The following is a 26,945-nucleotide window of genomic DNA, read 5'->3' as shown; positions in this document are numbered from 1 at the left end:
AAAGGCAAAAAAATGCTTGCGAAACTACCTTAACAAGTTTCAACTTTTACGTCAAGTAGAACGCTGCTACTACGTAAAATTAAACGTTACATTCTAAACTATAATCGACGGAAACCAGCTACTTTATATCCGTGAGATATAACATATTATTACTAGTGACCATACCCGTCCAAGTTGCTCTCCGAAACAGAAGTAGAGTGATTTCGAGACCACTACCGAAAAGTAACAACGAAACACGGGAACAACGGGAAGCTTTTCGCAAGTGATATTTCATGGCCTTCCCAGAGGCGCTTGAACTATGCACACGAGTATATATCGATACCATACATTTCAAATATTTTGGCAAAGTAACGATACTGTATGTATTCGTTAAACTGTCGCATATCTTTAGTTTTCTATTGAAGAAAAAAAAATAATGGTTATAAACTGAGCTACAATATTCTTCAGCAATATGTAAAATTGCAATTAAGGACTTTTATTTGCTCTCAACAGATGAATATTGAAAACAACGTATGCGCAACTGCCTTACAGACAACTACCGAAACCGTGAACAGTCCAAAAGTAAACATGTCGGTGAAAATCTACGTTTCTTTTCTGTGGACCTTCCGTACACACCAGCGTATTTTATCAAAGCATTCACTTTTTCTCAGGTTCTCAGGCACTCAAACCGCTCAAAGCAAGTACAAAAGCAATTTTCTTAGCCTTCCCAGCGGCGCTCAAACAACGCAAATTAGCGATTTTTCATGGCCTTCCCAAGAACGCACAAACCACGCCGGTTTATTTTAGATAGCATTCATGGCCTTCTCAGAAGCGCTCGATTCACGCACACAAGCCTTTGCAGAGGCACGCAAACCTAGCATACAAGTGATTTTCATAGCCTTCCCAGGGGCACTCAAACGACGCACGCAGCAGTTTTTTTTGTGGCCTTCCCAGAGGCGCACAAACCACGCATACCAGCGTATTTTACAAAACATTCATTGCCGATTTTTCATTGCCTTCTCAGAGGCTCACAAACCACGCAGTCCAGCGAATTTTACAAAACATTCATGGCCCTCCCAGAGGCGCTAGAATCACGCACACTTGCGATTTTTCATTGCCTTCCCAGAGGCTCACAAACCACGCATGCCAGCGTATTTTAAAAAGCATTCATGGCCCACCCAGAGGCGCTAGAATCACGCACACAAGCGTTTTTAAGGCCTTCGCAGAGGCACTCAAACCTAGCATACAAGTGATTTTCATAGCCTTCCCAGAGGCACTCAAACGACGCACGCAGCAGTTTTTTGTGGCCTTCCCAGAGGCGCACAAACCACGCATTCCAGCGTATTTTACAAAGCGTTCATGGCCCTCCCAGAGGCACTAGAATCACGCACATGAGCGTTTTTTAGGACCTTCGCAGAGGCACTCAAACCTCGCACACAAGTGATTTTACGTGGCCTTCCCAGGGGCGCACAAACCACGCACACCAGCGAGTTTTTTTAAAAAAGTATTCTGCCTTTCCAGAAGGCACGAAACAATTAGACGCGCGCAAGCGTACTTCTTTTTTCAAATGCACTCTTGCATTCGGTTCCGGTCGCAAAATTACGCACTGTCTTCACCTGCGTACTACATGATAAAAGAACCACATTATCACGCTATTGAGAAAACATATCCCCACAATAATTTTCTTAAATCAATGAGCCGCCAGCTTCATTCTTCAAAACACCTTTGATAAGTTTAGCACTTTTTCCAGAAAGCCGTGCTCACACTTTGGGAGCGATATTTGCGCCAATGTCGTGTCTCTCCTTTTAATGACTGGATTTTTCACGATTTGGAGCATAATTCAGCTCCAAATCTACCATCCACACAACTTTCCAACTCCGATGAAACACGTCCGTTCAAGCTTACATCGTCCGAAAAACTGTCCCTTGTTTCGCACACGCCTTTAATCACCCCGCTGTCACAAATGTCATTCCCATACATTTTTCGTGTAGCCAACATCTCATCTAGCCCACAACAAACTTTGCCTCGGACAAAATGTATTTGTGAGTAGCCCGCTCTAACTTCAGCCTCGGATGAATCTGTATTGGTAAGCTCCCGAACAAAGTTACTTTTTTGCTTTTTTTCTTTTTGTGTCGGACGTGTAGGAAGCGTAAAAAGATGTTAGCTACTTCTTTACCCTTCAGTTTCATACGCCTGCCTTTAATCAACTCGCAACCGCAATTCGAAACGAACGATTCGCTATCCTTCCCTCTGTTCTGCTCAGACGAGAGAGTGTCGAGCCACGCACTTTGTGCGCACGATGCATGATCTCGTTCACACATGCAGAGGAATTCTTACACTCATACCAGTCAACAAGGTCTATATGCCAACATCATTTTGTAACACGGAAAGGAATACAATCATTTATTACCAACTGGATTAATTATCCAACCAATTTATTTTGCCTGACACATTCCCTACAGAAAGGAGTTTCACTTCTTCCGGAAAGGAGTCATTCTGCGCCAGCCTAATGAGGTAATACACTGCTCGCTGCTCGTTTCCAAGGTCTGACAACCGTTGCTATTTAGTTGCGTCAGCCGCCACGTTATCTTTCATGCCAACCCACCTCCAGTATGCCATTTCACTGGTCTCCAAAATGCAGCTCACGCGAAAAGCCACGTATTGCGAATATCGGCGATGATCTGACCGTATCCAGCATAAGACGTCACGGGAATCGGTCCAGTGTAATCGGTTCTCGTTTATTTTAAACGATAGGCTGCGTTCGCTAAGCGAGCGTCTATGACCACGGCTTGTAGCTCGAGCCATGGGATGGAGACAAACTTGAGTGGGGCAACTCGCGCCTTCGTTGCAACGATCGCACATTCAACAGCACTGTTTTGCTGCACTCGGAAATAAACTACGGCTGCATAACCGTCTTCCCTAGCGTCAACGAAGGTGTGTATTTGTGCAAAACTATTTTAGGCAGAAAATCGGGAAGAGGCCGTAAACTTGGGGGCAAACCCCGCAACTGATGGATGTGCGCTATCGTAGATGATGCCCGTTCAGCTAGTGTTCTAGGAGAACGACGCCCCGGAACCGAATAACCGTAACAGTTCAATATTTTTGAACCATAGAATGAATTTGAGAAATAGAAACTTTGGTTTAATACTGTTTATACTGTTTTCTCTAAAAAAAATCGTGCCTACGCACATGAACAAACAAAAATTAGAATCATAATTTCAATGCTCTTGAACCATTTATTCCGGCCACATCAATTATAGATCGTATTTGAACGTTTTCACAGCAGAATAAAGAACGTTAAGGCAAACCCAAAACAACCCTAATGTCCGTATTTCTGGAATTCCCATTCTCTGTTATCTAGCGGGCAAACCTGACGCGTTTTGAGCCACCTTGAGATGCAGTGGAAGTGAAATGCGTGCTGCAATTTTTAACAATTGCCTGAATTAGTACAAAAAATCAAAGCAAAAGCCAGAATTTAAACACTTACATTGCATACACCCCAAGCGACCGTACATTCCTCACTGGTGGCAGATGCTTGATTCGCTTGGCACTCGATGCACAAGTCCATGATGTGATTACGGCAAATAGCGCAGTTGTCTACCACAATATCTGCAAACGGAAACAGTGCAGTTTAGCAAAAAGATCAAATTAAACAAGAAAGGGCAATTATTTTTCACTAACAAGGAAGTGATTTTACAGGTTAAATCTCAGGGTCAGTAGTTTACACAATGTACTTATACAACTTAATTCATAGATACACTTACCCCAAGCCCATAGAGCGACGGCATTCCACTAAAATTACACAAAAAATCTGCTATATTAAAAACTGCTCTAACTTTAAATGAAGCGCAAAACTGATTACCTTCTTTACTTCGAATCGTTTCCGCTCACCCCGGCTGCTACTGGATGTGGGTTGCTCGAACTCTTCCTCGTCGATCTCCATTTTGTAGATTCCTTTGTTACTTTTTTGCACTTACTGGGGCGTCAATATGTAAGAATTTACAGAAAACTAAGAAATTTGCTCTTTGTTAGTTATTTGTTTTTTTATAGAGATAATTGCAAGAAAATACTACCTTTAAACAGATTTAAACCCAAGGCAAGCAACCAGGATCAGAAACACTCGTTTTGCAATCAGACCAAAATGACAATCAGAAACTTTGAATGTTTTCTTTCAATCGAACAAAACTGGAGATGCCAGAATATTTAAAACTTACAATCACAAAAAAAATGCTCAAATCAAGTTATGAAACAATTAAAATTGTTTTTTAAATTAAAATTAAAAGCAGTAGGTGCAGGCAAAAAGTACATTGCACGTAATCTGAAGCAAACTTTAAAAACTTCAATTCAAACTTTTAGAATATGTAGGAAAACTATACTATAAATTTCAATAATTTGGTAAAAGTGGAAAATTACTATAATTTCAGATAAATTAGCAAATCTGGTATCCCTGGAACATTCCGCCTACTCGATGGCAGCTGAACTAAAACTGAACGAATCCTAGACAAATACAAGGGGTTTGCTAATGCTGTGATTAAAACGCACGCACAAACTTGATCAAAAAGTTACTTCTGATTATTATTTAAATACCCTTGTTAAATATTCCGCATTTTGCACCTTACTGGACACCTCAGTCCAGACATGCCAGAAGTGAAGACCATGTCTTCATTTTGAAGACATTTTTGAGGATTTATTTTGAAATGTCTTCACTTGGAGACTTCACCTGTCTTCACCATGCAATTTAAATAAGCGGGAAATTCTGGAATCCCGGAAGAAGGCAAACGAAGACATTTTTTCTTGATTCGGAAGGTTCGGAAGACTTTTCAAACATTCACCTGGTAACCCTGCCGCAGTCTAAAAGTGCAATTGGCACAAAAAGTGCGACAATGCGAATGCTGTGAGTGAGAAAGAGAAAGAGTGACAACTGCAATGTTGCTGTTTTCTTTTGTCATATACATTGGTATATTAGAGAAAATAATCTGCACTCAAAATATTCTGCACGTAACTAATGGTAAACTTCCATATAAAATTCCAGATAATTATCATGTGCGGATACCAGATTTGCAGATTTGTCTGCAAATTGCAGATTTTTGGAACGGTCTTGCAGATCATTATAAATTTGCAGATATTTGCAGTTTTTATGACTTTTATTGTTTTGTTGCAGATTTTTGTTCGAAGCTCTTTAAACTTTCACAGACTTCCTAAAAAAGTGTGCAGATTTTCGCAGATTATTTTCAAACCAGAAAATTCGAGTAGCCGGAAAACTGCTCGATTTTTCCGGTTGTCGAGCAGTTACAGACATTTTTTTAGAAAATATGGCATCTCTGCATGTGCCACATATAAGCACAATACGCCTAGAAATACACATAAAAATTATACGGATATGAATAGTATGTGCAATTATACACATAAAAAATATACGCATATGAATAGTATGTGCAAAAGTTTAGCGTACCCATAAATTATAACTGTTTGGCATATCCAGCTTTCCACGAGCGATAATGGCGGATATTGAGCACAACTGGGCACAATCTTTTGACATTAATTGGAGGAGCGTCGAGTTCGCCCTGACGGAGTTACTATGGATACATTCATGATTGTTTATTGTTCGAGTGGAAAAATATAAACATTGTTTAATTTTGCAGATCAGCTGAAACGGAACATAACTGAACCGATTCAAACTTTTATAGTGATTTGCAGCCATAATTTGCTGAAGACGCTGGCTCAGAATACTTTTTCATAATCGTACGAATTAAACATTCGAAACATTACACATTAACGCAAACATTAACTTCATGTTGGTCGAGCCGTTGTCAAGTTTGCTCTCGAGCAGCGTCTCGACTTGATAACAAACTTTCCGTTGCGTATTTGGACATTCTCCCTGAAATTTGCGAAAACTGGAAAGCCACAATCCATAAAACTTGTCCGTTCAATCATGTTCCTCTTTAGCTGATCTGCAAAATTGAACAATGTTTGCATTTTTACATTCGAACAACAAAAAATCATGAATGTATCCATAGCAACTCCGTCAGGGCGAACTCGACGCTCCTCTAATGAATGTCGAAAGATTGTGCCCACTTGTGCTCAATATCCGCCATTATCGCTGGTGGAGAGCTGGATAAAGTTCATTAACTGGGCACATTGCAAAAATCTATGTGTGGGACACATAGAAACTATACGAAAAGTTTTCTCAGTGTGGATTAATCCAGGTACAGCTGCAAAGCACAATATTATGTTAAATATATTGTGCAATTGTGCTTCCCAAGAAAATATTTCGTTTTTCAGCTTTACGTAGTTGTGCGCAAAGTTAAAGCATGTATTATTGACAGTGCAAGTTTTCTATGTTTATGCTCTTATTCTTTGTTTAGGTAACACTTATTTTGTTTTATTTTGTACAGACTTTCAAACAACACAGTTACACTCTCTTACGTTAACCGAAAATGATAAAAATTTAAATGCTAATTTAATTGCTTTTGTGAAAAAATTGTCTATGTTCAAACTACCCTAGCTTTCAGCTGATGAGCGAGAGAGAAATATAGTTGCTTTTCTCAGCACTCTTACGTTGACAGTTTCTTACGAGATTTCGTGTTAGTGTAAAGGAGATACTTTGACTGCGAGCAACTAGAACAGAGCTGCACATTAAGGCCAAGCCAGCGCACTAGAGAGAGAAAAAAGACGAAGCAAAATTTTCAATGAGAGTGCGTTTTTATTAGATGGTTTTGAATACTCAATTGTAGTGACATATCGGACATATCATATCAGGTATATGGGTTTTACACACAATGATGTATTTGAAAAACTATGTTGCAGCGTTATTTAAGAAATATGTAAGATTTTCAAAATGCTATCTTTCTCGATCGCACCAACGCTGTTTGATCGCGATGCTTCGGCTTTAATAAACTGACGAAAGAAATTTTTTAGAAAATAATCGCAGTTCTTTGTCTCAAAAAAAAAATGATGTTATAAAATACATCATAAACAACCCTGCACGAAACTTAACGAAAGTACCTGCGAAATGCCGTGTAACAAAATTAATCATCGTCACCCTGTGCCGGTGCTGAAACTGCACTGTCAAACTCGAAAATTTAACTGTGGCATCGATCGGTTCTCTGGCTTTTCAATTGTTTAATATTAGTTAAAAAAATAATCAATTTGCAATTAAAACTGAAAAGTGATATCTTCCATTGTGCACTTGGTGTGTCGTTGGTGAAACCAATATTCAACTGCAAAGAATACGACTAGAAATCCGGCTCCAAATTACGTTTCAGTTTTTCGAGTTTTCCTCCATTGCCAGCAGAACAGAAGTGCAAAATATGTGCGTTTCAGTGCGACGGGTGTCGAAAATAAGATGTCTACACCTGTAAAGCGTAAAATCACACTTGATCTTAACCCTAACAAGAAAGTACTTCCGAAAGATCGTCCTAGCGTGTTCCAGCGTCTCGGTACGAAAAAGTTCCCCCTTCCGGCATCAGCGTCGTCCACCGGCGGAAGTGGATCCTCGAAGCAGCGAGAAGATCAGGAACCGGTAAGGACATTTCGCTTGTAACAATTTTAAGGCATCGAAATGCTAAAGGTCATTATTTTTATCGTTTAGCAAGAGGTTAATAAAGAGGAGATAGTGAAGAGAATTGTTAGCTGTGACGAACCCAAACCGAAACCGGTTCTTCCCCCGAAGGTAGTTCCGGAAAGTGTATCGGCGCACGCCAGATTAATTGAAGCTCAGTTGGCGGCCAAGCTTGGTAAAGTAATTGTAAGCCGAGGTGAAACTATCGGTGCGAGTCCTGTTCCGCCTCCGGGGCCAATCGCTAAGAAAAACGCGGAAACGGACCGTGTCGCCGCAGGCCACAGCAGCTCGTCAGCTGGTGATCGTGGGGGAGGAGGAAGCAACAGAGAAGCAAGCAGTTCCGTTCCATCTGCCGGTGCAGGTGGCGGCTGGGATCAGTCCACCCTGGAGAATGCTGATCAAGACATCCTAGAGCGTAAACGCAAAGAACTGCAACACGAGCTGAAACTGGAGATGGATGCCAGCGGCGGGGGAAGCAGTAGCCATCATCATCACCATCATCGTCACACGTCCTCTTCGGCGGCTGCAATGAAGCAAAAATCCGCCAAGGAAACCTTGGTGGTGAAGAAAGTCCGTAAAGTACCACCGCCTCGAAGATCGTCGTCCAGCTCGGACAGTTCTAGTAGCAGTGGCTCGGATTCGTCCGATTCCGATTCAAGCTCTAGTTCTAGCAGCTCTAGCCGTGACTCGCGTAGAGTAAAAAAACGAGTCGTACGCCATCGGCGGGAATCTAGTTCCAGCTCGGAACGGGGAGGCAGTAAAAAGGTTTTGAAAAAGCATGCTAAAAAATTATCCAGCGCAGATGGAACGAAGCGTATTGTTACTAAGAAGGTTGGCACTCACCTAACCACTAAAATTCGCGTAAAGAAAGTCACCAGCCCCGGTGGAACTAGCCATCTACGGAAGGTAGCTCGGGAGGTTTCACCCAGCGGCAAGACTCCGGTTAAGTACGCAATGAAGAAAGTTGTTTCTTTGAAGAAAGAAAAACACTCCGCTACAATGGTCGATGCTCGCGAACGTGTTCGCGAGAAAGAACGTGAAATGGCACTTCGCGAGAAGGAACGGGAACGGGAAAAAGAACGTCTTCGCATGCGGGAGCGAGAGCGAGAACGTGCTGAACACGTCAAGAGCCGCTCACCGCCACGATCCCATATTCGGTCCCGTTCTCCGCGTTCCCGTATTTCACCAGCTGCTATGTCTTCCTCATCCCGTGGAGGGCGAGAATTGAGCAAAAAATCCCCTGAACCATCACGTTACCGAGACCCCCCGGTAGCAATTTCGAGACGCTCCGAGCGTTCCCCGGAACGTATCGACGATCGCCGACGCCACGAATCTCTAAAAGACCGCGAACGCCGTGAACGGCAGGAACGTGAATTGGCCCGAAATAAAGAACGCGAAGAAGCGTTGGCCCGCTGCCAGGAGCGACAGCGGGAACGAGAACGGTTAGCCGCTGCAAAGGAAAAATCCAGACGGCCCTTGGTATCCGTTGCAATGGACAAGTCGGTGGATGACGGTGGACTGGAGAAACCGGACCGTCATCGTCCGGTCGAACGTTTGCTGCCACGTCCGGCTGAACGTGCTCGTGCATTGGCAGCCGCGAGGTCTCCAGGCAAGCTCGATCACGATCGCAGCCGTACGCCGAATTCGCCGCGAAACCGAGACCGAATTGCACCAAGAGAGAGGTCCTTCGATCGGGGAGGTGGTGGCTTGGAAAGAGGTGAGTTTCAGTGGTTGTGATTCGAATGTTGATAAGTAAAATACTCTTTTTTGTAGGGTACATGGATCACCATGATCGCCGCAGTCGTTCCCGCGAACAGCGGGAGTACGTGACCCCAATCGTACGTGGTGCACGTTCACGGGACAGTCCATTCGAACGACATGCACCACCGATGCGCGAAACACGTGACTATCGTGACACCGAACAACGTGGATATGAGAAAGAACGTCGTGCACCAGATTATGCGCGTACAGAATACCCAGATGATCCCCTACCGCGTCGGGAACATGAGCGAGAATGGGAACGTGAACGAGACCGCGAGCCAGATCGTGGAACTCGTGGCTTCGACCGACGTGGAGCAGATGATCATGGCAGAGAATGGGATAGAGAGCACGTACCAGCACCGTCGCATGGCCACAGTCACAGCCAGGAGCCGTATCAAGCGTCCTCTAGAAGCTGGGATGATCCCCACTGGAAAAAGAATGACGCTTGGAACAGCGGCGAGAAAGAGCGTACCGATTGGAAGTACCAGCCGGAACGCCAGTGGGAACGTGACGATCATGCGGCCGTGGGACCACCGTCTCACTCACATTCACACGGTGGAGGAGGTGGTCGCTGGCAAGGGGGGCATCTGGACCAGCCTCAAGGCTCTAGTTGGCACAACAAGCCAAAGGATGACATGGAATTCACTCCCCGTCATAAACTGGCGGGAAGACTGGGCGACGCTGGCGCTGGAGGTGGTGAGCGCGGTGGTGCAAGCGACCGCGGAATGTTCCGCCGACACCATCCGGGACATCAGCCAATGTTTCTACATGGTCGCAAAAGTCACGTAGGAGGAATGGGTGGTCCAGGTCCAGGCCGCTTCGGCAACCAACCAAAATACGGTATTAATCGTGCTCCGCAGAATGTTGGTATGCAATCTCGTCAGTCGCCTGTCCAGCAATCCGGACCGGCGGACAATCGAGAAGCTCCAGCCTCAAGTGGTACAAAAGACACCGGAGGTCATGAGAGCAGTTTCACGTACAGACCAGCTGAAAAGTCATCTTCTTTAAATGATGCTGTCGCTCCGATTGCTGCTGAGGCCGAATGGGACGAGGAAGCTGATGCGGGACCAATTCCGGTCCCGGCTGCACCGGCTACAGGCACAGCCGTTACGGCAACTACGGCAGCATCTGAGAGCACAGAAAGCTCTGCGACACCAAGCAACGTTGCAACCGAAGCAGCTGCACCTATCGTCGAGAAGAAAGCACCAGAACCAGCAACGGAACCGATTCTAGACGAGGATAACCTAAGTGAAATCAGTGACGATCCGGACGATATACTAACCCGGGAAGAGGTGAGTCTTTTTCGATTGTGTTATATGATTTTGGAGCGACCGCTCAGTCGATTTGCTTTATTGATGTATCGTGAAAGCACCAGTCACCGTGCGGTTCCAATGGTCGCGCACTCGGCGATTTTTTTGTTGATTGCATAAAATTAAGATTGAAACATATAATTTTATGCATACAGCTCTGTTTGCCACGGTTTTTCGGTTTATATTAAAGCAAAACAAACAAACAGGCAACGCTCGACTTTGAACGGGCGATAATGGCAAAACGCTATCTCTGAATGCAGTTTTGTTAGCTAACAAACTTTAAAGAAAGTGCATTCTTAAACTTAAGAGTTTCTTGGGACGCGGAACAAAATACTTGCAATGAAATGCTGCGCATTTTGATCATTGTTTTGCATTTTTCCTGATATTTTCGAGTGTGCTGTCATTGGTACAGCTAAAACAGTACCTTATGCTATCGCCGCGTGTGGGTCTTGAAGTTCATGAAAAGGTTTTAGAGAACGTTCTGATGTTAAACGACAGTTTTTCTCACAGTTTTATACAAAAGTAGTAATCCTATATGTATATGTTATATTATGTATTCAATTACAAGTAACGACCTTTCAACATAGACGTTATAAACATTGTTTGCTTTCCCAATTACGATGCTGAACATTAGTGATTACGCACAATTCAAAACCGGGACACTCAAGTATTTCCCGAGGCAAAATAACACAGGCACCAGTACGCCGAATGTTAGCCATAACTTTTGTAAAGCTTTACAAATTTTAGCTGACTTGGTTCTTTCTTCAACAGAAAATATTTAAAAGGCCATTGCCAGTGGTAGCGGCGAGTCAAGCATGGATAACATTAACAAAAAAAATCTAAAAAACTATGCATTTAATGTAACAAAGAAACTTACATATTTTAAATTTTTTATTTTACCAGAAATAAACTACTGACTGGAAAGCATCATTTTTTGCTTAAAAGGGTGAATATGAGAAAAGAACTATTTAAAAAACATGTTTATGATGCTCTAAATTTATAAAAATGTATTAGCAGCTGAATATAATATTTGTCATTTATTTATTGAAATAAACGTGTACGAAAAGTGCGCGGCGATTGGACCATTGTTGCGCGGCTAAATTTTGTGCAACGGAATTGGTATCACGTACATGAAGCACTCCAAGTCGTTTTCTGCTATCTAGTGCAAGAAAGTGTAATAAAAACACTAACCGAAAATCTCTATTGTTTAATGATATGAAGAAAAAATATGTTTATACTTACATATTTAATTTCCATGTTTATACATGCATTTATGTATCAGCCGACGTACCAAGCGCGCGGCGACTGGTGCTTTCGCGGTATACATAATTGTTTCGAATATCGTGCCATTAGGGAATAATCACTATCGGTCGTGGGCTTAATTATACATCGCATAATGTAGTCCTATCTAACGATAACTTCATTGCATTGCCCAGACAGTGGGATGATTATAAGAAAGCATGGATGTGAAATCAAATTCTAAAAATGCGTTGGTTTTGGTATGCTAATAGCTCGATCGTTTCTCAACCAATTCCAAAAATATCGGCCATAGCAAAGGGAAGCTGTTAATACACTGTAAATAGTTGAAACATAAGTTCATTCCCAATCCAGACTTTGTTCACTATAGGCACTATTTTCATTTCCACTTCAAATTGTTCTGGGCGCAGAGTGTGTCCTGCAGAAACCGCAATCTTCCGTTAAATCGAAGTTTAAATTTCCGCAGAAAACGAAAGAACGATCATCGCGAGATGGTTTCGTAGGGAATTATCAGGCGGGTTTCATGGGGGCGCAACTACGGACCAAATTTTTACTACCCGACAGATTTTGCAGAAACGTCGGAAGTACAACGTGCCCACGCATCACATCTTTATTGATTTCAAAGCAGCATACGATACAGTCGGTCGAGACAAGCTATGGCAGATAATGCGCGAACACGGTTTTCCGGACAAACTGACTCAACTAATCAGAGCTACATTGGATCGAGTGATGTGTTTCGTACGCATCTCTGGGACACTCTTGAGTCCCTTCGAGACGCGGCAAGGGTTGAGAAAAGGTGACGGTTTATCCTGCTTGCTGTTCAACATCGCTGTTGAGGGAGTTATCCAAAAAACGGGCATCGAAACGAGAGGCACGATTTTTACCAAGGGTAGCCAACGTCTAGGCTTTGCAGATGACTTCGATATCATAGCCAGGAACTTTGCGACGGCGGAGGCAATCTACGCCAGACTGAAAGTGGAGTCTAGGAGAATTGGGATAAAAATAAATGCGTCGAAGACCAAATACATGAAAGAAAGAGGCTCAAAGGAAACAAACGCGCGTCTCCCACGGACGGTAACCGTTGACGGTGACGAACTAGAAGTGGTAGAGGAGTTCGTGTATTTGGGATTGCTGGTAACCGCGGACAACAACACTAGTAAAGAGATCCAGCGGTGCATCCAAGCGGGAAATCGGGCCTACTTTGCCCTTCGTAAAACGCTACGATCAGGAAGTGTACGCCGCCGCACGAAGCTAACAATGTACAGAACCCTTATTAGACCGGTAGTTCTTTATGGACTTGAAGCCGTTCACGGAGGACACACGCGCCCTTGCCGTGTTCGAGCGGAATGTGCTGCGGACGATATTTGGCGGAGTCCAAACTGAAAGCGGAGAGTGGCGGAGGCGTATGAATCACGAGCTACAGACACTGGTTGGGGAGACTCCCATCGTACATCTAGCGAAAGTATGCCGGACGACAATGCGACGAAGAGGACTCTCTTCAACAACCCCACCGGCGCCAGGAACAGGGGGACCCAACGTGCACGATGGCTCGACCAGGTCGAAAGCCATTTGCGGCTTCTGAGACGACTAGAAAATTGGCGACGAGTGGCCCAAGACCGAGTTCAATGGAGACGAGTGCTTGAAACAGCACGAGCCATCCCGGCTACTATACTGAAGAAGAATAAGAAGAAGAAGATCATCGCGAGAGCTGACGATCGATAGTGAAAGTGAAGGAACCGGAAGTACACGGACGACATCTCAGAACGCTAGGTGAGTTGCAGGATGCTGCAGCCATTCGAACGGAAGTGTGTGTGTGTGTGTGCTGCTGGAAGCGCAATGATCTTCCGGCCATGGTACGACTGTGAGGGCGTCAAAACTACACATCGTGAGCATTCGCGGCCGATGATCCAGTTGTCGATCCGGGTTTGAACGAGAGGCCGTTAGCGGCAATTTATGGTAAAAGACTGGAACTCCCTGTAGCAGGCTATATACAGGTAGTTACTTACTTATGCGTCCGTATCCGCCGGTCCGGCAGAACAAAGGGATGAACTCAGAGATCTCCACTGCTGACGGTTACCCGTCATGGCCTTTACCTGTCGCCATGACAGGTTCTCGTCTACAGCCCGGATGTCGTTGGCTAGGCTGCGTCGCCATGAGCCTCTGGGTCTGCCTCTTCTACGCTGTCCTTGTAGATTCTAGTCGAGTGCTTCTCTGCAAACCTCGTTCGCTCCTTTCCTCAAGGTGTGTCCGATACACTTCCACCTACGTTGTCGAATTTCTGTGGCTATCGGCTGTTGATGACACCGACGATAGAGTTCCAGTTATCAGGCCACCAGGCATGAATGATGTATCGCAGGCACCGGTTAATGAATACCTTCGGGATTCGGGTTTTCGTACGTAGAGTGATCTGGTTTGAGCGCCAAATGTTTCGTAGACCTGCAAAGGCACCCCTGGCCTTCCTGATCCGTGTGGCTATATCAGTCTTGGTTGTATCATCGGGCGTTGTTTGGCTACCAAGATATTGAAAGGCGTCTACCTCCTCAACTTGTTGTCCCGCGACTGTGATGGTGGTGGAATTGTCAGTGTTCGCTACCATAGACTTAGTTTTTGCTACATTGACTGTGAGACCTGCTGCCTGGGAGCTCTCGGAGAGGTCATCTAACTTGCTCTGCAATGCCGCCGGCTAGGTCGAGGTCATTTAGCTGCTCATTTAGCTGGACTCGGCAATCCTCGATTTGGTCTACTGTCAATTGCTCCAACTAATATCTCATCCATAACGATGAGAAACAGAAGCGGTGATAGATGCAGCCCTGTCTCACGCCAACAGTAACCCTTATGGGGTCGGACAAGACGCCGTCGTGCAAAACCTTGCACGAGAACGCCTCGTACTGAGCCTCGATGAGATGGACTAGCTTATCTGGAACTCCTCTACGCCTAAGTGCGCCCCAGATGTTTTCGTGGTTAAGTCGGTCGAACACCTTTTCGAAGTCAACGAATACCAGCGAAAGAGAGTCCTGGAATTCGTTGATCTGCTCCAATATAATGCGGAGCGTTGTGATATGGTCTACACATGATCGGCCAGCACGGAATCCAGCTTGCTGCCGCCGGAGAGTAGCGTCGATCTTCTCCTGGATCCGGTTGAAGATTACCTTACAGAGTACTTTGAGAGTAATACAGAGCAACCTGATGCCACGCCAGTTACCGCATTCCGTTAGGTCTCTTTTCTTAGGGACTTTGACCAATATGCCCTGCATCTAGTCCACCGGAATAGTTGCGGTTTCTCATATATTGCTGAAAAGCTGATGCGTCATCTGGGCTGACAGAGATGGGTCAGCTTTGAGGATTTCGGCTGAAATACAGTCTATCCCTGGCGCTCTATTGGATTTCATTCTCTTGATGGCTGCTACAATTTCATCCAGCGATGGCGCCTCCGAGTTGACGCGGTTAATTCGACGAACTGTAGGCGTCATACGCTGCCGGTTTTGTTGGTCTCTGACTTCTGACTCTGACTGTTGGCTGAAAATGTTGGTGAATTCATGTTCGGTCAACACTCATCATCCGGTATTCTTGCGACGTGACCGACCCATCGTACTCTCCCAACTTTCGACAAGTGTACTTTAAGAATCATTCCAAGTAGTGCCTGCAGTGCATGGTTCATACGTCTACGCCATTCTTCGCTTTCTGTTTGCGCTCCACCTCCTCCTGGTGAAAATCTATTCGCAACAAAACACTCAGATAAACGTGGTGGGAAAGTGGCATTGATGATATTAAATTATTTAGAAATTTTTCGGGAGAGATTTTCGAATCGCTTCAGAATCCGCAATCAACAGATTCATCTTCGATAAAGTAGCAAGGTATGAGGACGAAGTTTTTGAAGTAACAGGGAAATATGAACCTAACTTTTTCGTTTTTGAAGGTTTATCATTCTAATGGGTTTCAAGAAACCGACAATTATTCAAAAAAAAAATAGCGGTGTTGCAAAGTCCGCACTTGTGTGGGCTAATTTTCTCACACACGCGTACTTGTTCTAATAAACACGCCGGCATAAGCATTCCTTTCGGACTCACTGGGGCTCTTGTTTATTCATGCACTGCAACGACTTTTGCGAGTGGCTAACAGCCACGGTCGTTGCTCTCGCACGTCATTGCAGTTTGAGCAACTGATATGAATCACTCGTGAGGACTCGCACTTCCACCCGCATGTAGAATCGAGGGCGTAACATGAAAAACATGAACATGAAGAAAACAAAAAGTAATACAAAATTTGTATCCTAGTGTGCCGCTAGCCCTCACGGGCAATTGGCTGCTCACGAGTTGTTTACCAGTAAACATTTTCATATGCATATCAGAGTAACAAAAGAGTTATATGTTCCTATATATACCCTGAAAAATCGTATCTAATGCACAAAACTAGCATATGCGTACTAATTTGGAGGCCTTATACGTACTACAAAATATACATTAACAATTCTGTACTGGAAGTCGTAGGTCAATCACTTGCTATCGTCAAATACGACAGAATATAAACTTGTGTGCATTTCATTCGGCTATATTTACGATCCTGATATTTTTAAAAGTCAGTAACGATGATTTTCGTACATTGATATACGAGTTGGTGTTTGCTGGGTTGCCTCGTGAGTGCTTATGCAGAAAGACGCTACGAGACTGTGCGTTTGCGAGTGTGTAGGTAGTAAAATGTCTGCACACAGTAACGCCGGCTGTTTTTCGTTCATTCTGGGGGCGCAATTTTGAGAATTTGCGTGGAGCGACAAACTGGTTAGCGTCGGCCCTGTTCAGGGCCGTAAGATATTCAGATAGCTCTGGCTGCAATGAGCAAAAAAGATTAAACACAAATTGAGCTTGTTGTCTTGCAAGGATTATTCGACGAAGGCGATTAGCGGTCAGCCAATGAGGCAATGAATTGGAGTGATTGTTGAAAAGAGAACTAATCTGCTTCTATTTCTTCAGAAGTTAGCTGCACGTTCGCTACGTCCAACTCGAGTAAATGTTGGCAAATTTCACTACTGGTTCCCATAAACCGCCAAAATCTGGAGTTGTTTTTTTTTTGGCAAATCCGTCCAACATGCAGCCGAAGAAGTTTAGTTGCGTTATCTGTGCTGCTGTGCTGAACCATTCCACTTCGACCGATGAACCGTTTGTTGCTTCAACTAAAAGTAGCGTGTGGTATCGGTGCTGCTTGGCACTTGTAGCACGTTTCGTCAGAAGGATTGGAGATTTAAGAAGGATTGGAAGGAAGTTTGAAATTCTATTTGAGAGTTTTCCTCCAAATAACTTAAACATCAGGCTGGAATCAATTTTAGATTTAGTCGTCGGAACATACCCTGCTTGAGCTCTATCCCTATGGCCGATAGTGATGATTCATTGTGAATGAGTTTATGTAAATCTTAATAGTGTTACCAATTCATAGACAGAAGTGTGATTCACACTAAAACAGGTTCAACCTGTGGAAACCTCGACTTTTTACTGTTGAACTTTATCTTTAAAATTTTAATTTTTTGAACATTGGCCTATCCTAACTATACGATTACTGTGGTTTAGAAGTTTCTAAAATGCTTTATTATCATAATTTGTTCTCCGTCATGCTGCTTCGGTCAAACCCAAAAAATGTTTTCACGCTAGGATGACGATATCAGCACTGTTGCCACATCGGCAAAACACGGTGGTAGTCCTCAAACCGGCACAACTGACACGGCATCCTTCTCAACTGTGGCAAGTTTGAGTTCTTCCTCATCCTCAATGATGATTCCATCGCAAGTTTTGCAACATAATCAACATCAGCAGCAGCAACAACAACAACAGCAGCAGCACCAGCCGCTGCAATCTCGACCCCCTCCAAGGCGCCCTTTTTTATCTAAAGCTCGCTACAAATCGTACGACGGTTGTATCGGAGGTCCCAGCGGACCTTTGCCAGATCTCTACGCCAACGTCGATGATTCCGATGCATCGGCATCGCTTCCAGTTGGTGGCCCCGTAAGCTAGCAAAAAATGCCATCTTCATCATTCGTTTTGTTGATAATTTGATTTGTCGTTTCTGTTGTGTGATTTGTTGTTGCTTAGGTGTGTTCTCCTATTTTGTACCTTCTTTTTTGCTGCAACTTCCGAAGTTCTGCTGGCCGACTGAAAGCCGACAAAAATCTTACGTACCTAGTTTCGATTAGGACACCTGGAACTTCAGGAATTGCACCTGTCCTTTTTCAAAATTGGAAGAAAGCATTCAGTAAATGTTGAGTTAAAACCAATTTTATTTACCATGCATCTGCTTAAGTAGCTCTGCGTCCAATTATTTTCCCCCATGAAAATCAACTTCTTCTCCAAGTTCGGCACATAAAAAACATTTTGACAAAACTGTATTTCCCCTTTTCCCTTTTCGGTTTAAACTTTGTTTCAAGTTTTCCTTCGATACTGGCTTCTATGCTTGTAGCGCATTTTTTCAATGTAACTTCCGGTGGTGCTAAAAATGTTAAAAAAATTCTTTTCTCTCCACATCAAGGACGTAACCAGTCAGCCAAACGAATCGAGCAGTGGTGGCGATAAACTGTTGTCAAGTGAGCAGGATGCTTCCGGCAGCGGTGGCGGACTACACCCGGGCAACAATGTAGGCTCGGAAGAAGCAGCACATTTGAATGCTTCGCAAGCAACCGGAGGAGCACATCCGACGGACACACAATCGGGCAATGTTTCCGCCGAACAACAGGAACCGAAAGATGCCAAGGAGGCAGGGAAGTTGCACGCCAACAAAGAGCTGAAGGAGGAAATGGATCTGGACTTTGAGGAAATATCCGACGGCGAACTGGAGGAGGAAAACAAAGTCAAAGGTAAGCTCTGTGTTTGATTAACTTACACTATTTTAATCGCTTTCGATTCAAATAGGTCTAGGGGACGCACTGGGCGTAGATTGGGCCAGTTTGGCCCATGAAACTCGTGCCAAGCTAAAACCGGAACAATCCATTCCGGTATCGGCACGAAATCGCTGGAAGGCACATCACATTTTACTAGACATCGGCATATCCGTTCGACTCGCAGGTGAGGCTTACGCCCAGCGGGTCCTTACTGGGTCCAAGGAAAAACTGCGCGAAGAAATAGAAGAGTTCAAAGCGGCAGCCGCCGCTGCCGAACAGCAGAAGGTTGCTGCGGTGAAAAAAGAGCAGGAGGAACAACTTTTTAACGGTATTAAAATCAAGAAAGAAATCCTGGACGAAGAGGAGCAAGAAGCACAGAAAGAACTCGAACGCAAGCAGACAACGAATGTGAAGAGCGAAAGCGAACACGTCGAGAGTAAGGAAACGAGCGAACAGGAAGCGAACCTGGCCGGAATCGACAAAATCTTGCATCCGGTAGCGTCGGTACATGTGGCTATGCGCGAAAAAGCTCGAGCACGTCGCGATCTTATCCTGTGCTCGGCTGGTCCACACAGCCGCGCACTGAGCGCCCGACGTGATCTCGAAATCCGTCGCCAGTTGTGCGGTTTTCCCCCGCAGGAATGCAATGAAAGAATCAGCGAGCACCAGTCGCTGCCTACCAATCCGGAACTGCACGAAACCGTTCTGAAGCTCTTTCAGGCCACGATGCAACCGAAAAAGATAGAAGTACAGTAAGGTGATTCTTCGAACTTATTGACCCATTATTATGCAGTAGAGCGTTTCTCCGGTTTATTGTAGTTTAGCATTGACTGCAAAGATGAAGCAGATTTATTTTCTTTTTCTTAGATACTTCATACGCAGGTATATACTCCCTACTTAGATACTGTCTATATGTAAACTTACCTACATATGACACACACACATATATTATTAAATGTTTTTCTCCTAGGCACTCGGCTGATTATAGGCTCAAAACAAGAATGCATTTCTCTTCGCTTAGCCGCAATTTAACCAACTGACAGCGTATTATAGAATCGTGCTGATTAAATTTTCTTTTTCTCGTTGTGTACCCTGAAAAACCTGAAAAACGTAGAAGATCAAAAATAAAGTGATACAAGTTTTAACACCCAATTAGCATTTACCTGCTTAGGTTTTATTTCTATCAGCGTCTTCAAGAGTGCACACCATCAGCTTTCAAAAGTCATCTCAGAACTGGACGGACCCTTCAGTATCTCAAAAGAGCAAAGCCTAACAGACTCTTCCAGTCGAGATTCGAACATGCGACGACTGTAAACCTTTTCCGCATCTACAGGTGAGTAATGTTATGGTTGGTAAACGGCTGGATAATGCGTAAAATAACCCCGGCTGTAACACAGGTTGTATGCCGACAGGAAAGTGGGAATCATCGTCCTGGGACGCTAAACGAGGGCCTTACAAGTCATCCCTAAAATTACCAGTACAGGAAGCAAACAACGTGAATACGGACATGAACTACCCGCATAGCCCAAGACAACGAAAAAGGATTAACGATTGGAAGCTTGGAACATGGAACTGCAAGTCTCTCAATTTTCTGGGAAGTATCTGCATTCTTTCCGACTTACTGAGAGCCCGTAAGTTCGACATTGTATGTTCCAGCAACTCGTGGATGATAATTGGCAACCTCTAGATAATTTCTACTCACAGAAATTCTCCATCGCTCAAACTAAGTATTCTACATTCGGAAGGGAACTTATTGCAGTCAAGATGGCAGTTAAATATTTTAGATGAATGAATGAATGAAGGTAGGGCATTGACCGTATTGTCGTGATCGAACGCTTGATCTTCTTTTTGTGAATGCCGAAGCTTCATCGCACTGTATCTGTACTGAAGCACATGAGCCGCTAATTGATATCGACAGACAACACCCGCCGCTCCTAGTATCGCTTAGCTGTCCCCAGCAAATATCTTTTGAAGATATCTTGGATGTTACCGAGTTGAATTTCTCAAAGACGAATTTTCCTGGGCTTCAGGCGTCTCTCTCAACCGTGGACTGGAACGATTTATTAAACAATGTAGCCGACGTAAACGCAGCAGTAGACATCTTTTCGAACGTTCTAATCCAGCAATTTAGGATGTTTGTTCCCACACCTCGTCCCCGACCTAAACCTCCTTGGTCAAATAGTCGTTTGCGAGAACTAAAGCGACTGAGAGCAGCAGCGCTTCGCAATTATACTAATCGGCACGGCCCCCTGACAAAGCGAGAGTTTGTTTTTGCCAGTAATAACTATAGGGCTTATAATCGATATCTTTTCTCCAGACATGTGTTACGTACCCAATCAGATTTAAAGCGAAATCCGAAACGTTTCTGGCCTTTGTAAATGAGAAGCGCAAAGAGAACGGCCTCCCTTGCAGTATGTTTTTGGGTGAAGACTCTTCAAGTACGATGAGCGATACCTGCAATGTTTTTGCCAAACATTTTTCAAGTGTATTTTCAACCGTGGCAGCTAATCCGGCCCAAATTGAAAATGCTGACCGTGGCATACCAAGCAATGTGTTAAACATAGGTAATTTCAGCTTCTCAGACGAAGATATTCTTGCTGCATTGCGAAAGTTAAAGTCTTCAACATCTGCTGGGCCTGATGGAATTCCGTCTATTGTGCTAAAAAGGTGTGCGGAAGCTTTATGTGCTCCACTGAAACTAATTTTGAATCACTCACTGCCGCAGTCGATATTTCCAACGCGTTGGAAAAAGTCGATCATGTTTCCCGTCCATAAAAAAGGTGATAAACAAAATATAGCAAATTATCGTGAAATTACTTCCCTATGCGCGGGTTCCAAGCTCTTCGAAATATTAGTTAGCAATGTACTGTTTCGAGAGGCCAAAGCGTATATCTCATCTAACCAACATGGATTTTACTCAGGAAGATCGACAACAACGAATTTAGTACAGTTCACATCGCATTGCATTAGGTTCATGGAAACAGGAGCTCAAGTAGATACCGTGTACACAGATATAAAAGCGGCATTTGACAGTGTAGACCACTCTATTCTATTGGCAAAAATTGAGCGACTTGGTGCATCACCCGCTATAGTACAATAGTTGAAATTGTACCTTATCGGTCGAACCCTATCTGTAAAAATTGGAAGCCATGAATCACAAAGTTTCACCAACCACTCGGGTGTACCACAAGGGAGTAATCTGGGGCCATTACTATTTTCATTATTTTTTAACGACGTCTGCTATCAGGTCGGTTTCTTATTTATGCTGATGATCTTAAACTTTACTGTGGTGTACGCTCGACGGCTGATTGTATCGAACTACAGCAACATCTCAACGATTTCTACTATTGGTGTGCTCAAAATCTTCTGATCCTGAGCGTGGCTAAGTGCGCAGTGATCTCATTTTCACGTAGAAAAAATCCAATCCAATGGAATTACACTATTTCTGAAGAGACAGTTAACAGAGTAACGGTAGTTAGAGACTTAGGCGTACTCTTAGACACTCAAATGACCTTTAGAGACCATTATTCTCATATAATTGGTTAGGCGAATAGAAACTGGGGTTTTATTATTAGAGTTGCCAAAGGATTTACTGACCCGTATTGTTTACGAGCACTCTATTTTGCCCTTGTTCGTTCCATACTGGAAGCGTCAGCCGCTGTTTGGAGTCCATACACAGCTGTTTGGTCAAACAGGATTGAAGCAATTCAATCAAGATTTCTGCGTTATGCATTAAGAAGCTTACCGTGGTGAAATCCAATAGAATTACCGCCATACGTTGAACGCTGTCGTTTGCTAGATATGGATACCCTAGCTAAACGAAGAGACATATGTAGAGCAGTTTTTGTGGGAAAATTACTGACAGGCGAGATCGACTCCTCTTTTATCCTTGCACAAATTTGCATTAACATTCCGCCCAGAAACCTGAGATCATGGGAATTTTTAAGATTACAATACCAGCGCACTGAATATGGACAGAACGAACCCGTAAGGGCGATGTGTGAAGTTTTCAATAAATGTTATTTATATTTTGACTTTTCCATGACCAGTGTTAGTTTTAAAAATAGATTAAGAAGATTATTTAGCTTATAAGTTTTGTGAATTTGTATATTAGAAATGTCTGTGAACCTTGTGATATATGTAAACACTTATTGTAAACGTTCAAAAGAAAATGGGGTTTTTATGCCTTTTTGAGAGTCTATGTTAGATTTTTTCAAAAAGGCTTTTCCCCATCCAAGTAAATTCATGGAGGCCTACTTGGCCAGATGGATAAATAAATAAAAATGAAATCCGGACTCGTCGGCTCGTCCGGGATAACAGCGGAAACAGTATCAAATGCTTTTTGTAGCGGATGGGTCTCTCGGTTTGGCGTACCTGAGACCGTAACACCCGATCAAGGAAGACAATTCGAATCAGAGCTTTTTAGAAGAGCTGAGTCATTTGTTGGGAGCGCAACGAACTCGAATCAGCCTATTATCCAGCCGCAAACGGAATGATAGAACGGCTTCATAGGACAATGCAATCTTTTATTATGGCCGATAAGCTTAAACGATAGTGCTACAGAGACTAGATTACAGAGGCGACTAGGCACTCAAAAACTGCTAAATTTTGAATCAAAACGGAGTGTTACCCTAATTTGTGATGATGCTCTCCGTTTTGATTCAAAACGTTTTTGGGTGCCTAGTCGTCTCTGTAGATAGTGCAATAAGCTTCCGTTTTTTTTTTTTTTTTTTGTAGAGACTGCCTATTTTGGCGTTCGCCTCTGCCCTCTGAGCTTCCGTTAATATTAACGGGATTACGTCTTACGTGCATCTTTTAAGGGAGACATGAAATACGCCCCAGAAATGGTCAACGGTTAACCGCAGAAGCTTCCTGAAGAATTCTTTGACCAAATTTGTTCGCTCACTTCGGAGCACCTTGGCAGCAGTTGAAATCAACGAGTAGCAGTAACCACACCAATGCAAAAATTTTCGGCCCTAAGAACCTAAAAGATTGCAGTCTCGGTTTTTATAGGCATCGATTCAGTCAAACGGTCGCTTCAACCTCCTTATGAAGTGCCGTTTGAGGTGCTGAAACGCACGGAAAATTTTTTAGACGTCAATAATATCTATAGACTGGCATATACACCTAATGAACAACAATTCTTAGATAGGAGCACTAAAGTTACACGCTCGAAGACACCAAGAACCGTTTTCCACACTGAATGATCATAGAGCACCACAATCGAAGATTAAAATAAAGTAAGAATTTTGTCTAGCGTTTATTCCCTGGCGTTTTATTTCGCGTGCCTTAGATCCATCACTGGGATGTGAGGTACCGCGACCCTGGTTAGTATACCTGTTACTGTGGGAGTTGTCATCATCCAGTCATCATCATCATCGGAGTTGTATATGCTCCAATGCGGAAAACGCGAGCGTTGGTACCATTTCTCCTGTGCGAAAGTGGACGTTAGTACAGCGCAATCTAGTGAATTCAGCCGTGTGAAGTGCGTTTCTCTGTCACGTGCAAGTTCTAGTACGGGAGATGAACGATAGAGCGGGAGCTTCAGCAATTGGAAGAAGAACGATGTCTACGTGAGAAATTGGAGGAGGAAAGGAGAAACTACTGGTCGAGAAGGCGATGAATGAAAAATTTGAACGTGAGAAGGAGTACTTAGCTCGGAAGCACGAGCTGCTTCGCCAGCAGGATGAAGAAGCGGGGAGTATCCGTAGCAGCCAAAGCAGTAGAAACCACGCAAGTAGCCGAAGTAAAGTAGAAACCTGGTTCCACCAGCAAGCAATGCCCTGTATGACCAGAAATGAACCAAATCAACAAGTTTCGGTTGGAAACGGGGAACCGGTCGGATCGTCCGAGCGAACGATGGCGGACGTCATGTAAAAAGATGCTTTAAAGCAGCAGTGCGGTCAGCAGCAGCAGCAGCATACCGATAGTTTACCGAATCTACCCCCAGTCAAGGTCCACCTTTCCCAAGCAGCACTTGCAACATCTTCCATGTGGCTATTAAGTCTTGTTTAAATTGCAAAAAACTTCACCGGTTACAGTATTGAAACACGCAACAAATAAGCAACTTCATGTTATTAATATGTTGGATTCAGGTTATCCAATACTTATACTGGCTGTCACAAATATATTAGTCTAGTAACATGAAACTTCATCGCAACATCGTGTTATTATAATGCCATTGCTAAACAATAATGTCACATGATGTTGCATCATGTTGATTACGGCATATTGTTAAATAAAATGTAACCAAACAAATACAAACAATGTAACATCATATTCTGCCATATTTTTATGAAAAAATATTTTTCAACGAAGGAATGTTTTTATTTTAACAATAATTACACGAACATTCATCAGGAATCCATGGCATTTACTAAAATATTATTTGATTGCAGTATCTAGTTCGATTTTACACCGCATTTTTCCATCGTAAACGAATTCTTAATCTGGCTGGGTTAATTCTTTAAACTTGAAAATAAATAAATTAATAACTTTCACGAGGCGCATCAAATAATACAAAGCAAAATTAATTTTGCACGATAAATTTTGAATGGCATGGAGATTAGCTCATAATAGGCCCAAAAAACTAAAGTCGCATTAAGAATATTAATATAAATAATTTTCGTCTTGGAGCCCTGAGAGGAAATCCCGGTTTCCGCTAAACATAATTCGTGATGAAGTTGCTCATAATTGTTTGGTTTTTGTGCGAGGAAAAAAGAGAAGAAAGTATTTTTGTTTTTGTTTTCACGCAAGTTTTGACAACGCGACATAGAATTTCGTGTGAGTGCGAACAGGCATAAAATCTCTTTTAGTATCGTAGTCGCGAATACCTGCTTGTATTTAGATAACGCGCATTGGTTTTTGTGCGAGAAAAAAAGAGAAGGAAGTATTTTTGTTTATGTTTTCACGCAAGTTTTGACAACGCGGCATAGGATTTCGTGGGAGTGCGAACAGGCTTAAAATCTCTTTTAGTATCGTAGTCGCGAATGGATAGATAACGCGCATTGATGTTCCATAAAACATCTGTGTAACAATTGGTTGCATATAGGCTCCACCTCTTGCGCTTTTTCAATCACATAACAATTCGATAAAGGTAACTGATGCGAACTTTTACCATATTTGAATGTTTCAATTAGAGTTGCGTAACCCTTCATGCAACAAATGGTGCTGCTTGGGTTAAGCTGATTGTTTGACAGCAGCGGTCAGATTTCGAGTTCATCGAAAGTAGACGCTTTTCCAAAGATCATCACTTAGTTGATTAGAAATCCACTACCGTACGGAGAATGGCAACGCGAGACAAGCAAGATGCGAAAGCATGCCGAGCAGCAGTAAGAAGAGCTCCGGCGGCTAGAAAAGCGAGAGCAGGAGTTAGCAAATCTGCTTAAGCATGCCGAGGAGAATCGAGAGCAGAACAGATACCGTATGGAAGGAATTTATCAGCAACAACGTGAGAAAGAAGAGAAAGCACTACAACTACGAGACCAGCGAGAACAGGAGTTGGCCAACCTGTTAAAATATGCGGATGAACAGCGTAAACAAGACAAGTAGCGACTGCAGCAAATCGAAGCCGACTTGAAGAAGGGGACGACGTCGATAAGCAGCATAGGAATAGGGAAATGGACCTAGTACAACGGATCAAACAGCTAGAACAGCAATGCCAAGTTGAGCGTTCGAAACGAGACGAAGAGAAGCAGAGGTTCCTGGCACAGGAGCAGTATCTTACCGAGGAGGTGCAACGACTTCGCTTTAAGTGCGAACATCAATCGGCACAGCATGCAGCAGAACAGGCCGAATCAGCACGACGTTTCAGCGGCGAACCAGCAAGGTGTACCTGTAAGTAATAACCCTCAAACGACTCCCGACAAAGTAGACCTAGTAGGGACACCCACCCAGACATTTTATGTACCTCCAAAGCCAGGATTGCCCCTCTATTCCTCTTCTAGTAGATCCGTTAGGGCCACGAAATGTCCCCGAAGATGTAAATTATGGTCATGCAATGCAAAGTCCTACGTCCCATCAGTTGGCAGCAAGGCAAGTCAACACAAGAGAGCTTCCTGTCTTTAGCGGGGACCCTGTCGAGTGGCCGCTTTTTATCAGTAGTTATAACCATTCGACAGAGGCCTATGGTTATTTACTTTCTGAAAACTTACTGCGTTTGCAACGGGCGCTGAAAGGTGCTGCGAAAGATGCCGTCAGTAGTTTTCTTCTACATCCG

At 43.6% G+C, this 26,945-nt stretch overlaps 2 protein-coding genes across 3 annotated transcripts; one reads left to right on the top strand and one right to left on the bottom strand.

The window, feature by feature from the left end:
• Positions 1-3,173: 3,173 nt before the first annotated feature.
• On the bottom strand, positions 3,174-4,148 carry LOC128744542 (RING-box protein 1A). The gene is made up of 5 exons (XM_053841622.1): positions 4,053-4,148; positions 3,842-3,988; positions 3,744-3,771; positions 3,467-3,588; positions 3,174-3,397 (listed from the first exon to the last, which is right to left on the bottom strand). Exons 2-5 carry the CDS (start codon positions 3,920-3,922, stop codon positions 3,299-3,301), a joined length of 330 nt encoding a protein of 109 aa, XP_053697597.1. The 5' UTR covers positions 3,923-3,988; positions 4,053-4,148; the 3' UTR covers positions 3,174-3,298.
• Positions 4,149-7,077: 2,929 nt separating this feature from the next.
• Positions 7,078-19,871, top strand: LOC128745478 (fl(2)d-associated complex component). Of its 2 annotated transcripts, XR_008412536.1 has the most exons (6): positions 7,078-7,501; positions 7,571-9,257; positions 9,314-10,593; positions 18,379-18,703; positions 18,759-19,609; positions 19,698-19,871. XR_008412536.1 is itself a non-coding variant. In XM_053842586.1 (5 exons), exons 1-5 carry the CDS (start codon positions 7,325-7,327, stop codon positions 19,481-19,483), a joined length of 4,194 nt encoding a protein of 1,397 aa, XP_053698561.1. In that variant the 5' UTR covers positions 7,078-7,324; the 3' UTR covers positions 19,484-19,871. The 2 variants fall into 2 exon arrangements, 1 of the variants encoding a protein (XP_053698561.1); XM_053842586.1 differs by having other exon boundaries at positions 18,759-19,871.
• The last annotated feature ends 7,074 nt before the right edge of the window (positions 19,872-26,945 follow it).

This window comes from Sabethes cyaneus, chromosome 1 (genome assembly GCF_943734655.1).
Source record: "Sabethes cyaneus chromosome 1, idSabCyanKW18_F2, whole genome shotgun sequence".
Classification (NCBI taxonomy): domain Eukaryota; kingdom Metazoa; phylum Arthropoda; class Insecta; order Diptera; family Culicidae; genus Sabethes; species Sabethes cyaneus.
This window is presented reverse-complemented; position numbering and strand designations above follow the sequence as displayed.